Source organism: Zootoca vivipara, chromosome 7 (assembly GCF_965207765.1).
Source record: "Zootoca vivipara chromosome 7, rZooViv2.hap1.1, whole genome shotgun sequence".
Lineage (NCBI taxonomy): Eukaryota > Metazoa > Chordata > Lepidosauria > Squamata > Lacertidae > Zootoca > Zootoca vivipara.
The window spans coordinates 65,789,759-65,805,619 of NC_142590.1; the positions used below are offsets into that span (position 1 = coordinate 65,789,759).

General features: G+C 43.4%; 2 protein-coding genes across 11 annotated transcripts in view; one reads left to right on the forward strand and one right to left on the reverse strand.

The window, feature by feature from the left end:
- Positions 1–3,903, forward strand: part of PHF20 (PHD finger protein 20) — a 46,066-nt gene extending 42,163 nt beyond the window's left edge. For all 4 annotated transcript variants that reach the window (XM_035123396.3, XM_035123402.3, XM_035123401.3 and 1 more), the window contains 2 exons: positions 802–973; positions 2,025–3,903. In XM_035123396.3, the coding sequence (XP_034979287.3) occupies positions 802–973; positions 2,025–2,167 (315 nt within the window). In that variant the 3' untranslated portion in view covers positions 2,168–3,903. The remainder of the gene's footprint in view (positions 1–801; positions 974–2,024) is intronic.
- A 238-nt stretch (positions 3,904–4,141) lies between these two features.
- On the reverse strand, positions 4,142–12,654 carry SLA2 (Src like adaptor 2). Of its 7 annotated transcripts, none has more exons than XM_088673477.1 (8): positions 12,220–12,654; positions 10,227–10,375; positions 8,881–8,977; positions 7,821–7,907; positions 7,504–7,607; positions 7,221–7,370; positions 5,016–5,148; positions 4,142–4,577 (listed from the first exon to the last, which is right to left on the reverse strand). In XM_088673477.1, the coding sequence occupies exons 2-8, from the start codon at positions 10,333–10,335 to the stop codon at positions 4,448–4,450; spliced, it is 810 nt and encodes a 269-aa protein (XP_088529603.1). In that variant the 5' UTR covers positions 10,336–10,375; positions 12,220–12,654; the 3' UTR covers positions 4,142–4,447. The 7 variants fall into 7 exon arrangements, with proteins under 7 accessions (XP_088529603.1, XP_088529605.1, XP_088529607.1 ...); XM_088673479.1 differs by having other exon boundaries at positions 10,227–10,400; positions 12,471–12,607; XM_088673481.1 differs by having other exon boundaries at positions 5,016–5,145; positions 12,471–12,603.
- Between the last annotated feature and the right edge of the window lie 3,207 nt (positions 12,655–15,861).

The following is a 15,861-nucleotide window of genomic DNA, read 5'->3' on the forward strand; positions in this document are numbered from 1 at the left end:
AGGCATCCCCAAATTGCGGCCCTCCAGATGTTTTGTCCTACAACTCCCATGATCCCTAGCTAACAGGACCAGTGGTCAGGGAAGATGGGAATTGTAGTCCAAAACATCTGCAGGGCCAAAGTTTTGGGGTGCCTGTCTCCAGAGGTTCTCTTTAACACCTTAAAGTAGATTTTGGACGCATACAGAAGGCATCACCAGGAGGGGATATCGGTAATATCATCTCCCTCCCTATTCCACTGGCAAAACTGCTGAATCAAAAAGCCTTCTGTCAGCACAAGGGACTCCAGTTGATACAATCTGTGCAACTGAAAACCCTTCACATCGGAAAGTTGTGATGAAATTTCAGAGTATAGACTATTTGTCAGGAGAGCTGTATAGAACTAATGTGCCTATTTATTATTTAGAAAGGTTACATTCTGTTCTAATTTGGGTGTCCCCCTTTTTTAAAAGAAAAAGAAAACAGTTAATTAGCTTTCAGAGTGGAAGTATTTTCTATATAATACAACCGTATTTGGTGCAGGCACCCTGGAAACCGGCAGCCGCATTGGACATTCAGCTTCCGAAAAAAGTTCGAAAACCGGAACACTTACTTCTGGGTTTTCGGCATTCGGGAGTCAATTTGTTCGTCAACTAAGCCGTTTGAGACCCAAGGTTCCACTGTATCTATTTATACTCTGTCTTCTGATCCAGAAGTAGCCCCATTTGTAAAGGCAGATTATTCAGTAAACCTTTAACTTTTCCTTTAAATTACATTGACTGATTTAATGCCTATAAGCATCATTAATTTGTGTATTGTGATAGGTAAGAGAAAAAGTCACATCGGAGGAAGCTATTGAAGTAAAACTGCTGGAGAAAGACAAGGAAGGAGTTGTGAATTCCCAGCTGCAGTGGCAACTTAACCTTTTGGCCCATGTTGAGTCTCTGCAAGATGAAGTTACTCATAGGATGGATTTAATTGAAAAGGAGCTGGATGGTAATGATTTGTTCTTCCCTTTTCTACAGCCTCTGCCAGCTTACAAAGTAATCTTTCCAGCAGCTGGTAGAGCATGAGACTCTTGATCTCAGGGTCATGGGTTCGAGCCCCATGTTGGGCAAAAAGATTCCTGCATTGCAAGGGGTTGGACCAGATGACCCTTCCGGTTCCTTCCAACTCTGTGATTCTATGTAACGTGTAAACACATTCAAATTTCTTTCAACCTCTTTCCTAATAATGCTTTGGCATAGCTGCCATGCTCAGAATTTGTATTGTCATTGAGCTATCCACCACAGCCCAATATATGTCTTTCCTGTGTACCATTGCCACTTGAAATCTCAAGAGTGTACTTGGGAAGTTACATTTTTTTTGCCTTAATTGTGCACCACTTTATAGTTTTGAACCCCATTTGCCATTTTCTTGCTCATTCGTCTAGAATGAGGACAGTCTTTTGAAGCCGTCACAGTCTACCTGAATTTTCACTATAATAAATCCAGATAATTTGGTTTCTGGAAATTTGCCTACTTCAGTGTTCATCCCTAATCCAGGTCTGTGGGTGAAAAGGTTAAATAGCACTGGTTCCAAGAACACCATCATTCCATAGTGGATAAGTGGTGGGAGCTTATTCCTGTTCTCTGCTTTCTTTTTAGCCACTTACTAATCCATAGCACCGCCTGCCTTTTTACTCTATGACTTTACTTACAAACCTTTGGGGAACCATCCTGGCAAAAAGCTTTTGGCAAGTCCAAGCATTTAATCTTACTGGGTCACCACATCCATGTGCTTATTGGCAGTCAAAAGCATTTCAAAATTTGATGAGGCAGAACTTTCTTCCCTTTGTAGAACCCATTCCGATTTGTTCTTTTTATATACTTAATTGTGTTTTCTAGCAGATACCCTGGTACAAACGTTAAGCTAACTGGCCTGTGATTTCCCAGAGCCTTTTTTAAAAATTGACATTTTGTTGGCTATTTTCCAATCCTCTAGTACAAATTAGTTACCAGTGACTGATGTGTGCACATTTTTAAACATTATTCTTTTTTTCTTCCAGTTTTGGAGAGCTGGTTGGATTATACTGGAGAGCTGGAGCCGCCAGAACCACTAGCTAGACTCCCCCAACTCAAACATTGTATAAAACAACTCCTCACAGACTTAGGCAAAGTGCAACAAATAGCACTTTGCTGTTCCACATGATACTGGAGACTTCTACGTGATGGCTGGGGCGCATCACACGAATTGATCACTCTGTGTTAAATGGAATAGCATGCTTGTTGCATGTGATGCAGAACTGACTTCAGGGAATTGTTTAGGGACAAGGGTCACACTTCTGAAAAGTGATGGGGTTGCCCTTACCTTTTGTTCATTTGGCTTTTGCTAGGCATTCTTAACATTATGGAAAGGGATTTAGTCTTGTCTTCAGAGGCTAGGAGCAGGCTGGTAATAAGACTTTTCACTCCTTGTATCAAGTTCTTGAATTCAACATTCATGTTCTTTGCATACATACACTGACAAAATTGTGCCACTGGAGAACAAAGTTCTAAGAGCCAAAAATGATTAGTTGACCAAGGCTGTAAAATTACTTTCTGCATAGTTTGTTTAAATAACTAGTGCACCAGACAGTCATACTTTATTTCTAATGGTTTATGCATAACCACAGTATTTAATCAATAGAGAAGATATCATTTTCAAGCCTAGCAAGTATGAATGTCTAATTTAATTGTAAACTGTTACAAGAGGTTTGCAGATTATGACCTGAAACTTGTCTACTATTTTGAAGAGATGTAGTAGAAGGTCACAACTTGGTTGCACTTCTTTTCTTAGTAAATGATTGTTTTCCGTATTTATCATGTCATTGTAGCATGACTTAAGGTACTGGGAAACCCTTTTTTGTTGTTGTACTTCTGTGCATTCTTGAATTTCTAAATCTGGCCATGCTGTGCCTCTCATGACCTAGTGCTGATGAGACACCCTCATGGCAGGGGACAGGATGGTTGGTGAGATATAAGGTGTACTACAAATTCAGATTTGTCTGTGATGGACACGGCGTAGTTTTCTACCCTACTGTTAATAATTGCCATTCCGGTTATAGTTTGAAAGTAGTCTTTTTCAATATTATAAACTTTCTCATTGTAGAGACTTGTAAATGTGTGGTTTTGGGAATCAGTTTATTTTATATTTGTGTAAATGGAACCTCAAGATCTATGCATGAGGTACTGTCCCCAAAGCATGGGGGCATTATGTTAAAACAGTATGTTTCAGAATCCCTTTTTGTACTTTTATTTAGTTTCCTTATTTGTATTATTTGTGAGATCAAAGTGAAAATGCTGCTTATGTTGAAGCTACATTATACAGTACCTTTTGGAAACATTGGTGTATTGTAAGTATTCGTTATGTTTTTTTAAAAAGTTTGCCTGCAGATCATATTTCCATAATTGATTTTTTGTGTGTGTTGGACAACACCTGGGACAAAAGTTACTTCAAGCTGGACAAGAATGGACTATTTTTCATTGATGGTGTTCTGAATGTTGGATTTTTTATTACCTTGATATCAGTTGTTTTGACACCACCAAAGTTTTAAAATTAAAGCACATTTGTGAGTTGAAGACCTGTTAAGTGACAAATTGATAATTATGGATATAAATCTGTAATGTTTATATGCTGCAGAATTGATTATGTAAATTTCAGTTAGCCAATGTTTATCATAGGAGTAACAATTACTTCAGTTAACATTTTGACCAGCTAATTTTTTCAGAAAGAATTATTACACTATTCTGAGTTGAAACGAAGGCTTTTGTGCCAAGACTAATTTCAGGGAATAATTTGTCTCCAATTTATTGGCACTTATTGATATGAGTGTAACATCTGTACAGCAGATAAACTTATTTTGCTGTAATAATTTGGAATAAAGCTTATGTGACCATTAAATGACACTTGGCTGTCTCAAAGTAGCATAGTGCTTGTGTTATGGGAGTGTTCACAGCAATATTTAGTTACATAGCCAACACCAAATTTATATCTTTCCCATTGTGAACAATGAAGGTGAGTGATTTAAAAGTTGTGGTGATCTGCTGATGTTTGAGTGGCTTGTGGTTCTTCTTCTTTTGCCATGTAAATATCCTTTACAGATGTTGAGCGAAGTGAACTTTGCTGAAATGCAGAGCTTATAGGAGTAGTCATAAATACACAGCCAAGCTTTATTATTTAAAAAATATTATTATAAATACATATATATACGGTAGTCCTCATAAATGAAGCCCATCAAGCCCAAGATGAGGCTGCCATTTTGCTGAAGCTGAGCAGGTCTGGGTTTGGTCAGTAGTTGCATGGGATCCACATGATGGAAGACCAGCAGAATATATTTATTAAGTAGGTAAATTAAACTATAAAAACTATAGAGAGGTCAGTACTGAAGTCCTGTGTTCCACATTCCAGAAATGCTTCCCAACAGTAACCTTGAGTGTATTTGCATCTTTCTCACTTTTCACTGATTGTGTCCTCTGAGGGCAGCTCTTCAGTCATTAACAGGTAGGAAGTGACAGCTTCCCTCAGGCCCAAGCTAATTGGCGAGTCTTCTGATAGCGGATTTTCTGCCAACAAGTCTGAGCTAGACAGGAGAAAACATTGAAAGATTAAAATATGCTGTGAAGCAGAAGGATAAACATGCTTCTCTTGCAAAGATGTTCTCATTATAGCATTCTGGTAGATTTTTCCCACACAAAAGCAGGCAGACTTCCCCACTGCTTATCCCAATCATACCACTATCAGAAACTTGCTTTTATCTTTTGTTGCTATTAGCAAGTGCAACCAAATGCTTCTCTTGCAGCAGAAGTATTTACCCACTACAGATTAAATGGTCTTACACTTGCTGCAACCAGTGAATCATCACAGCAGCGACTATCTGCAAAAATTGCTGAAGGATGCCCGACCAGAACATGGTTTTGAAGGCTGATAGTGCATCAACTTGAATTCAAGCAAGCCAGAGCCCAGATAAAGAGACTGCTGAGTTCTGTGCTAGAAGAAAAAGAGGATAATAACAAAATACCTGCTGATCTCCTCCCAGTTGAGAGCTGGCTTCTTTACTACCATTGGTTGGGAAAGATTAGACTTCTGCCACACTGTAGAGCCTTGGATGAAACACGGCTCCTTCAAGCAGCAACATAAGCCATCCGCAGCTTCTGTGAACAAGGAGGAAAGTGTCTCCTAATCTTTGCTTTCCATGCGTAGTCACTAGGTATTCCAGACCAAGCGCATAGTAGTAAACAAAGCTAAACTTCACTGATCACCACATACTTTGTTCAGCCTTGCTATTTTAAACCAGTGTGTTGGTGGCAGCACAAGAGGTGAGGAGCCCTTTCCAGCTCAAGGGCCACATCCCCCTGGGGGCATCTTGGAGGTTGCATGCCAGAGCAAAAGATGCAGCTCCTAATTTTGTGCAGTAGACTGACTTGCGTGTAAAGAAGGTGGAGGTTTCTACACACACACACACACACACACACAGGCATTCAAGGCATGGTCACAATTCAAGGATACATCCTAGCCAAGCCAAAGTACTTGGAAGGATGGAGAGCAAGCTTGTGAGTCAGACAGAAACAATTGGAGGGCCCACCACCACCACTTTAGCATGAGCAAGGAAAAGGTATCCTGTTGCGTTCCTCAAGGCAAACAGGCAGGCTGCAATTTGTGTGAGTGGCAGCACACTTGCACACCACCCAGAACTAGTTTCACCAAGAATAGGATTGAAACCCATGTGCTGAATGAAGTTGAGCAGTGCAAAAAGTACAAAATAAGTTGGGTATCAAATTGTGATTTCTCATGGCCAGGGAAGCTCAGCTTTCCCACTCCTTATTCTACAGAAGCAACATGAGCCTCTTTTCCATCTGCTGCCCAGCCAGGACGTTTAGCAGAGGAATAGCAGGCAATGTTGCAATCACGTGTGTGAAGAGCAACAATCCAACCCGTTAAAGTCATGGATGAGGAATTTGTATTGCTCCAGTGGTTAAACTTCCAACTCCTAGCATCTCCAGAAAGCATAGCTAATGGTCCAGAATGATGAGTGTTTGTAGCCTGTTAACATCCAGAAGATCAGTGTTTCTTGTGCATGAAATGTAATTCCCAGTACAAGGTGCACAAACAGAGTCAGTCTGTTATCGTAGACTCGATTCTGTTACGGTAATTCTTTTAAGATAGTCTTATGGCAGCATATACTACAGGCTTTTCCTGCATTGATAGCTGCCGCTTATAGAGCCCTGATGATGCCTCTTAAGTACACATTTGTTTTTTTCTGACAGGAGTGCATGCCAGCTATTCTCTTCTATGGCAGAAAGTAAAGATGTTACACTTGGGTCAAACCTGTAGATATGAGAGATGCCTCTTTCATCAAGAGTCCATACTGGCCCTCTCATTCTCTACATCCATCTATCCCTCACTTTCTAGTGCAAAATGACCGCCTACACAGGTATAACAGATGGACTGGTCCACCTACTTACCCTCTGGGCTTTAGCACAACTTTTTACGCAAGAGGATTTGTCAAGGCCTGACGCCAGTTTTGGGGAGCCCTTGGGCAGAGGCTGCTCTCCATAGAGCCTCCCAATGCCCTCTGGCATTTGGCCTCGCCTGCTGCAGCCTCCCCTCTCGAGGGAGCCAATGTATCCAACCCACTATGGGCTCCTACGCACTAAAGCAGGGGTCGGCAACCTAAGGCCCATAGGCCACAAGTGGCCCACGGGGGGGGGTCATTTCATTTAACCGGCCCCAGAGCCACCCACTTGGTGAGTCCCCGCGCACTGCGCTAAACCAGCACAGCATGGGGACTCGCTTTCGCAGCGCCAAAATTGAGTGCGCAGACACAGACGCCAAAAATTGCAGGCATGCACGCGATTTGGCCCATGGAGGGATCTCCACTGCAGTGAACCAGCCCAGGCATGGTAAACCTTGCCGACCCCTGCACTACAGCAACAAGGTGGGAGACTGCCAGCCTCCCCCTTTGTACACTTGCATTCACAGGCTTAGCTGGAGGCTGAGTAAAGGGCTGCTGCTGCAGTAGCAGGGCATGAGCAGGTGCAGGAGTACAGTAAGTGGCTGGCTGCTGTGAAAATACAGCCACCAGAGGGCCCAAGGTGTCAGTCCAGTATGCCAGGTGCTGACACCAGGGCTGCTTTGTAACTACTGGAGGCTGCCTCAAGCAGGAACAAAACAGAATTTAATCTCTCCCTTTTATCAACCCGGAAGCCGGGCAAAACAAAATTACCGGAATAGTACTCCACCAGCTCCTGCAAGCTCGAGAAGGTGAGGCCAGGGGAGATGTAAAGCCAGCCGTTTTCCATGCAGTTAATGCGATAGTGTTTCACGCAATCCCAGGAAGCACGATTTGTGTGTCTGATAGACAAAGAGTAGCAACCTGCATGTGAGAGAACACCCATCAGGCCACAAAGTATGAAATCATCACCTCTGAACTTCCTGAGCCACACACTTCAGCCCACTTTGTTCCCTAGAATTGAATGAGTCAGAAGATTTCTGAAGACACTCAATACCTTTCTTCATTTGGCTCTCTCTGATCAGAAAATAACCTTCAGTGTTGGAAGGCAGCAGCAACAGCTCCTCAGCCTTTGATCGGCTGATGCCTTCATAGAGCCACCTGGAAGAGAAACGCACACCATTGGTACTGCCCCAAACACTTGTCCCATGCAAGCTAAGACTGGTTCCTCCAGGGATATGCACTGTTCCTTGTGGTTTTAGGCAGCTCTTTGGGGGGGGGCACATATCCTGAACTGCCCTACTGCTGCCCAAATCACTCCCAACCAGACCATTTATATTGCTGCAGCATAAACAGGGAAGCAGAAACCCCTACCCATGAAAGATTTTGGCAACATGGTTGCTGGGAACATCGCAGCCTTTGCCCGTTGTTACTGACTCCACTTTCCACCATTCACCATCTCTGTTAAAAGAAAAGCATATTGTAAAATTGAGCATCAAGACTTTCCAATGACCTCTTCCTTGAAGATCTTCCCTATTCATAATTGAGAATTAGGGAAGGGGGCAGGCCATTACCGTGACAAAAATACTTATACTGTTTCCAGCAGCTTTCCTTTTTAAATAACAGGGATAAATATGACATAGCGCTACAAGAATGTTCAGTCAGTATAAGGATTTCTGCTTATACAGTGGAACATTCTCCCTCTTTCTCTCCCCCCGTGCCCCCTAACTGTTCTAGGGGTTCCCCCAACCCTTTGGAGCAGATATAGGGAAGAGTGGAGGGGAAGTCCCATCGCACAAGCAGAAATCCTTGAGATGAGGGGATTCCTTAGTTGGATAGTACCCAATGTTTCTGTTTCCTTAGCAGCCCAGATGGATCACACAAAATTTCATCATACAACATGAGGTCTCATGTGCTGGGGACCATCTACACGAAAATGTTTTTATATACTACTGTATTTGTATTTCTGTGATGGCAAATGGTTTCTAAAAATTAAGTTTGACTGGCTGACTTGTTTCTTACATTTGTATACCACCTTTTTCTCAAATGAGCTAAAGGTGGTCTACATGGTTCGCCCCTTTCCATTTTCTCCTTACAATACCTCTGTGAGATCGGCTAGGCTGAGGGACTTGACTGGGCCAAGGTAACCCAATGAGCAGGGAATTCAATCACTAGTCTACCAGGTCATAGTCCAATACTGTTATACCACATTGGCTCTCAATTATCTTTTATATATTTTGTGGAGACTCAAGTAGAAGCCAAAGGAACTGGGCCTTAAGGACAAATGACAGAGAGCTTAGCCTTTATCACACATCAAAAAGTCTCAAAGAGTTTGGGCCAGTTCCACAAGGACAACCTTGTTCCACAACTTTGTGTATGTCTCAAGATGGGTAGAGGGAATTCTGTCATTCAGCATCTCAGTGCAAGTACTCACTCAGATAGCAAATTCAGCTGCTCTCCCATCCACAGTATTGGCTCTGCATGTCCAGAAGGGAAATTACACACAGCAACTGCTATAGGGGTACTCTCACCTACAAGTCAATAAAGAAAGACATAGTTAACAAACGACTTACAATCTTTCCATGCCTTGAACTTCCCTACGATGCAATCTATGTGGGGCTGCCCTTGAAGAGTACCAGGAAACTTCAGGTGTCCTAGGAGCAGGATGCACTCATGATAACAGCTGCACTGACTTCTAGTTAATTTCCAGACACAATTCAAAGTGATGGTTATTACCTTTCATGCCCTAAATGGCTTAGGCTCAGGTTATTTAGTTGGTACGGTAAAGGTAAAGGTAAAGGGACCCCTGACCATTAGCTCCAGTCGTGACCAACTCTGGGGTTGTGATGCTCACCTCGCGTTATTGGCCAAGGGAGCCGGCGTACAGCTTCCAGGTCATGTGGCCAGCATGACAAAGCCACTTCTGGCAAACCAGAGCAGCACATGGAAACGCCGTTTACCTTCCCGCTGTAGCGGTTTCTATTTATCTACTTGCATTTTGACGTGCTTTTGAACTGCTAGGTTGGCAGGAGCTGGGACCAAGCAACGGGAGCTCACCCCGTCACAGGGATTCGAACCGCCGACCTTCTGATCAGCAAGCCCTGGGCTCAGTGGTTTAACCACAGCGCCACCTGGGTCCCCAGTTGGTACAGTGGCTGATGTTAATTTTTAGAGCTCTAGTTGACTGGGTTTTTATGGGTTTTTAACCTTTCTTTGTTAACTGCCCAGAGAACATTGATGATAAGCCAAGTAATGGCAACAAATGATCTAAATGACTTCCCATACAGAAGCTGTGCAAACCTTCAAATCAACAGAGGAGGCTTCTCTTGACATCCCATTGGTGGCAGGGGCACCGCAAAAGAGCATATTGATTGTGGGACTTCCTCCCCCAGGGAGATTTGTTTTGCCCCCTCTTGGCTGCCTTCCCCTGCCTGATTAAGACATTCCCGCTTCACCAGTTAATTAGTTAGCCAGCAAAGCTGAAAAGTGTAGTGGCAGCCAACATGGTACCTTCAATATAGGGTTGGGACTTCCAATTCCCATCAGTCCTAGCCAAAAACATCACCAATGGTCAGCAGTGGTAGGAGTTGTAGTCCAAGACTATCCAGAAGGCACCACTTTGGATCATCCTTCCCCCACCTGGTACCTTCCACTGTTCTAGATGGTCCCAAGTTAGCAGTGGCCATTCATTTCAATGGATCTACCCCGAGTAGGATTAGCATTGGATGCAACCCTAAGCTTTCTATGTCCAGGGACCGGTAGCACACAACAAACTCCCACCTTGTGGCCTGACACCACGGCTGAGGACAAGGGCCTGGCTGTTCCGCACGTTGGACTGTGGGCTTGGCTGAGTAGCAATCTGCTTCCTCCTGCTGGGCAAACTTCCCATCACAGTCTGTCGTCAGCTGGTAGGTTTAAGTAATAGTGACCTAAAAGCACAGTATTGAGAGAGAGCTTTTAACGAGAGAGAAAACAAAGAGGGCCGTCAGCATCTACTTCAAGGTTGCATCCAGCCTCCTGTTGAGCTTCCATTCAGTTGCTCACCGATGACATAAGAGCTTTCTCTACATGCTAAAACTAAATGCTGATCTAGGTTCCCAGCTTGGAGTCCTGTGTCCTTGGCTCCACTCAGTCACATGCTCCAAAGGACCTTGTGCTCGACACCTCTTCTATCAGCCATTATCCATCATTTGCTCTGAACTCAGTTATCTGCCAAGTGCTTGCAGTGTCCTTGCAGTGTGTTAGGGAAATAGGCAAGAAGCCGCAAAGCCCTTTGCTGACTCTGTAAGACGTTACTGGCTTCATCATTGGTTTGGTTATTGGTTTGAGTCCGCAAGGAAAGTTAACATTAATAGCCCAAGCAATAAGTAGTTAACCCTGGAAATAGACTCAAAACCAGAGGGGTCATGAGGACATAAGCTGGCCTGGCCTGTGGAAACAAGTAGGAGTTATGCCTCTGTAAAGTATTATAGTCAGGCTAGATTAAGAAGTACTGAAGCCTTGGAGCTGTACTATTCTGCAAGACTGCAGTACCAAGAAAAAAAATGGATCTTTATAGTACAAAGGTACGATACATCATCCTGGTTAAAGGAAACACAACTGGTTGTCTAGGATGCTAGCACTGAGCCCTCTCTTGCCTTCTTTTGTATCTTGGTGGGCAAAAGTGAGCAAAAACCACGAGAAGCGAGTTTAAAATATGAAACTACACTTGCTCAGAGTGCTGTGGTGTTGTTTTTGTAGTCCATGAAAGCTTATGCAACAATAAATTGGTTGGTTTTTATCTGAGGTATCTGAAAGCTCAGTCAGTAGAGCATGAGACTCAACTAGGTGACCCTTGGAATCCCTTCCAACTCTATAGTTCTACAATTCTATGTATTTCCTTACTTCGTGCATTCCTTTTTTGGATAAGGGGGGCCCTATTTGGGAAACTGCTGTAGGGACCCCCAACCACTTTAATCCAGCCTTGAGGTGCCCAGAAGGCGGGTGATTAACACTCTTCAGTGAAAACTACCTACAGCAGAGGTGAACAGACGAGGAATCTCTGCAGTACAAAACACAGTACAAAAGTGAGGACATGTCACACTCATTTGAAAAGACAGAACTTATTTGCTGCCTTAGCCATAAGTTTGATATCATCCCAAGTACTTTGCAAACAGTTTGGACTGTACTGCTGAGAGCACATGGCTAGGATGGCAGAGTTAAGATACCATCCATTTCTAACCTGGTTACAATATATACTGGCTAATCATGTTTGCAAGTGGTGGCTCCACTATCTTTGAAACTTATGTCTCACCCACAGCTTGGAAGCTAAACAGAGTACCTGTTGATAAAAGAAAGAGTATTTGAGTAGAATTTAAGTCCATACTCAGTATGACCAGGCAACAAATATCAGTTCTGGATCTCAGCCCTGGCGGCCAGTAACATAGCTATCTGCCCCAACAATTTAAAAAAAGCTTTCTTAAAGTTAACCTGTATTGCTGTTTATTGTTAGTAGACTAAGCCTCATCACACCTCTGTGGTTTCCGCTGTGGTACCAGGGACATTCAAGGCTCCTATTTCACCACTATTATCCTACTTATCTGAATCCTACAATGAAGTGCACTTCAGCAAAGCATTTCTTCACCTACAGTGGCCTCTTTGCCCACCAGTCTTCTACTACAGTATTACCATAACATTTGCCAAACCCTTGGTTCCATTTCTCAAAAGCATAATGGTCTCTAGCTCCAGAACAGTTCCTCCTGCTCCCAGTGATGCGACTGTGAGCACCACTCACCTGTCTATCCCAGCACCAAATGGCCACAGGCTCTTCAGAAATCACAGCAAGATGGTGATGTGACAAGAAAGAATCTCTCTTGTAAAACAGGACCCTTGAAGACAGTTGGTAGGGTGGAGCCCAACCCCAGTTCCCCTGGCTGTAATAGTTTCTGGATAGGAGCACTGGGTCGCATTTCTCAATACACAGGGGTGCACCAATACTAATCCAGACCTATTCCTTTAATGAACAGTGTCCAAAGATAAACACACCTGAGCAGATCTTCTGCATTCAGTGCTCTTCAGTAGTTTCGATTCCTTGCTGCAACGTCTTCCAAGCAACAGGCTGCCCTCTTGTTCTGTACACAAGTACAGCTATTAAAATCCAAGCAGCGGAATCCTCTTGGCCCTTCTTCCCTGAAGCACAGCTTAAGCCAACAGCTGGCGAGTTTGTGCTGCTCTTGTTTGACTGCATGTTCTTGAGAAGAGCTGAATCTCGAGAACCCACAAGCTGCTCAATTTCCTTTTGACGCAAGTGGAAAAATGGTTGGTGTGACAGAAAAAAAAGGGGCGGGGGAGGAAACCACACAGAAAACAGACGCTTCTACAACACTGTTTGACTTTCTTTTACCACAAATTAGAGTCAGGTAATTGTAGCAGGCTAGATACTACCTGTGGACTGGTGGTCAATTATGCAGAATGGCCTTTCTTGTCCCCCCAAAGGGACGTAATTCTTCTAGAATCTAGACAGGCAGGTACACACTGTATGGGATTGCAAGTTTTAAATCCAGAAAGTGTCTCATGTAGCGGTGGTGGTTCAGTTTAGAGAACCAAAGGGCACAGATGTGGAGAAGGTGGCATACCTGCCCTGCAGTCCCTCTTCCCGGGCATCTATTTTGCAGCCAGGCTCACACCAGGTATCAGAGCCTGGCTGAGGGGAAAGGGATGCTGAGAGAAGTTGCGATGGAGAAAGCAGCAGGGAATGCGAGGGCTTTGCACTCCTCACAACATGCCCCGTTTACTCCTAAAACGGCATAGCAGGTCCAGGTTTAGCTACCTGGCTCTGCCAGCATCAACCTGCTCAGGTATGTAGTGGCTGAAGAATATTGCTTTAAAATCATTGGATGAATTAATGTTTTCAATTGCTTTTAGAATGCTTTAATATGTTTTAAAATGCTTATTTTTTTTAATGGTACATCCGTTTGCCTCCCTGGACTCCTTGGGGAGGGGAGGACTGGATATAAATTCAGTAAATAACGACAACAATAGCCCTACTTTGGTCCTTAAGCAAGGCAGTTGGTCGATTAGCTTATAAAAACTTTCATGTGACAGGAGGCCTCAGTACTAGTATTAAGTTCCTGCCTACCTGCCATTTATGAGATTGTATCTTTCGCCGCAGCCTAAAATAAACTCCTATCACCACCACCATCTCCAGGTGGTGGCGAGTATAGACCTCACAACCAACCAAACGCCTCACGAAAACAGAAACAAAGGGTGAAAGAAAAGTGGAGCAAGTGGTCAGTGGAATAAACCTATTTTCTGCTCTTTCAGGGCAATACTTGATGGTATAATAACCATTTTATCCAACTATTTTCAAGTTGTTTTCTTACCATGAGATATAGTTCTGAAAACTCCTCTGCAGTTTCCTCAGTCCCATGGAAAGTAACGTGAGTAGCGCAAATCATGAACATTTTCCACGGGGACTCGTATTTCTGTGTACAGTATTTAGAGATCCTGATGAAGCACTTTGTTCCCTGATGTTCCTGTTCAACTAGCCACAGCCCCCAGATTGCTACATCAGGAAGTTTAGATGTCCTATGTAGATTTTTTAATATACTGTATATATAAAAAAATCATCCATGGACAAGTGGAGCTTTCTGGCAGTATTAGTCATAAGTATTATGTATGCAAAGACCTCACAAAGCTACCCTCAGAATAATGTGAGGCTGCATTTGCAAAGGCAGCACCCAAAGGTCACAAGGGAACATTGAGAAATAGATTGAGGAATCTGGGTTGATAAGGTCTCAGACATATATTCATAACGTATTCGAAATAGCCACTCAAAATCATTTTGATCAAGAAACCTGAAACCTCCACAATGCTTCTCCATATGGTATATACACCACATGTACATTAGGAGGTCATTCCAGGCGTTAGACCTCTGGTACTATCAATTATGGTTTATGTGTGTGGTACGGAAGATGTACTACCCAGGATAGGATAGGGTTGTGCAGAATTATTAAAACAGCGGAGAGCATTATTGGCTGCTCAGTCTCCACCTTAGACCAAATCTGTATCACCAGGTGCCACAGGAAAGCACTAGACAAATCAAGAGATCCATCGCATCCTGGTCACTGTTTCTTTGAGCTCCTGCCATCAGGATGGAGATACAGAACAATGAAGGCGAGAACGAGCCGTCTCAAGAACAGTTTCTTCTCTAGGGCAATTTTGGCCTTAAATGGAAAGTCTGGACTTTGAAGTCATCTTATTTTTACTTATTTTGTGGAGTGCCTTATCTGAGTGGATGGAGCTGCCGAGTAATTTCGCTGTTCCCGCAGGGGGACAATGACAATAAAGATTATCTTATCTTAATTCTGTAATGGTGTTAGAGACAAGCAACTCTAATTGTAAATAGCAAGGGAATGTTTCATGAAGTTCCGTGGTAATGCTGTCCCAAGCACAGAGAGCCATACTCTCATGTGATAATTACTTTTGCTCAACCTTTTGTTCAATTTGTTGTTTTTTAGTTACAGAAACCACTCTTTGGGGAAATTCTCTTGCACAATATAAAAGATCTGGAGGTGGGGGAGAGTCAGGGATCTCTGAGAAAACCACACCCACCTGAAGACACCCCCCCCCCGAAGGTCTTTGCCCCCCGCGACAGCATAACTCCTAGTGGGTGCTGCTTTCTGTTGTCCATGTGCAATTTTTTTTGGGGGGGGGAGAAGCCAGTGTGCTTCTCTTTTTTTAAAGAACTTTCCTGCCTGCCTCATGGATCTCTCTACATCTTAAAGGACCCAAGAGAGCCTTGTTTCTTTCACATTTCTGGTACTTGCCCAAACTGAAATACTAAAGTTTATGAATGGGGACTGTACTAGGTCAAGATTGTGTCATAGCCCTGGGCATGAGCTCAGAGTCCAAGGGTGAGGTGGCTAAGTCTGGAGCAGCTGTACTAGTGCTGGCCTTGAGCTCACGGAGTCCAAGCAAGGACTCTTAAATAGCTGCCTCCTGCACTATCATCTGGGGATCGACCTGTCAATCGTGGTCGACCGGTTGGACATCCCTGCCATAGGGTAATGGGAGTTTCAGCACCGTGTTACCCTTCATTTGTTCATACTCTTCCCTCCACCACCCCAATCTCAAAATTCTGGATGAAATTTACATGCTGTGACTACACAACTAGTGTCTCTTTGATTTTTTAGATATTTTCTATACCTCAGTCTCTCTACCATGGCACTCAAAAACATCTCAAAAATATCTGCACTGCATAGAAACATTGACAGGACACTAGCTACGCTGTCCATTGGGTTTTGTGTTTTTGAACATTGGAGAAACTCATTGTTTCATTTGATGATCAATTCATTTGATGACAAAATCTGATAGTTCTGAGCTCTGGAAATTAATGGAGACTAGTCCAAACATGGAATAAACACACAGAGCCACA

Bases quoted from the DNA above. Each gene is read 5' to 3' on its own strand.
- SLA2 (XM_088673477.1), bottom strand. From the start codon at position 10,335: ATGGGAAGTTTGCCCAGCAGGAGGAAGCAGATTGCTACTCAGCCAAGC. The intron at 7,908-8,880 runs GTGAGTACTTGC...TTCTTTTAACAG, and splicing joins CAGCTGAATTTGCTATCTGA to AGATGGTGAATGGTGGAAAG. The intron at 7,608-7,820 runs GTAGGGGTTTCT...TTTCTCTTCCAG, and splicing joins GTTGCCAAAATCTTTCATGG to GTGGCTCTATGAAGGCATCA.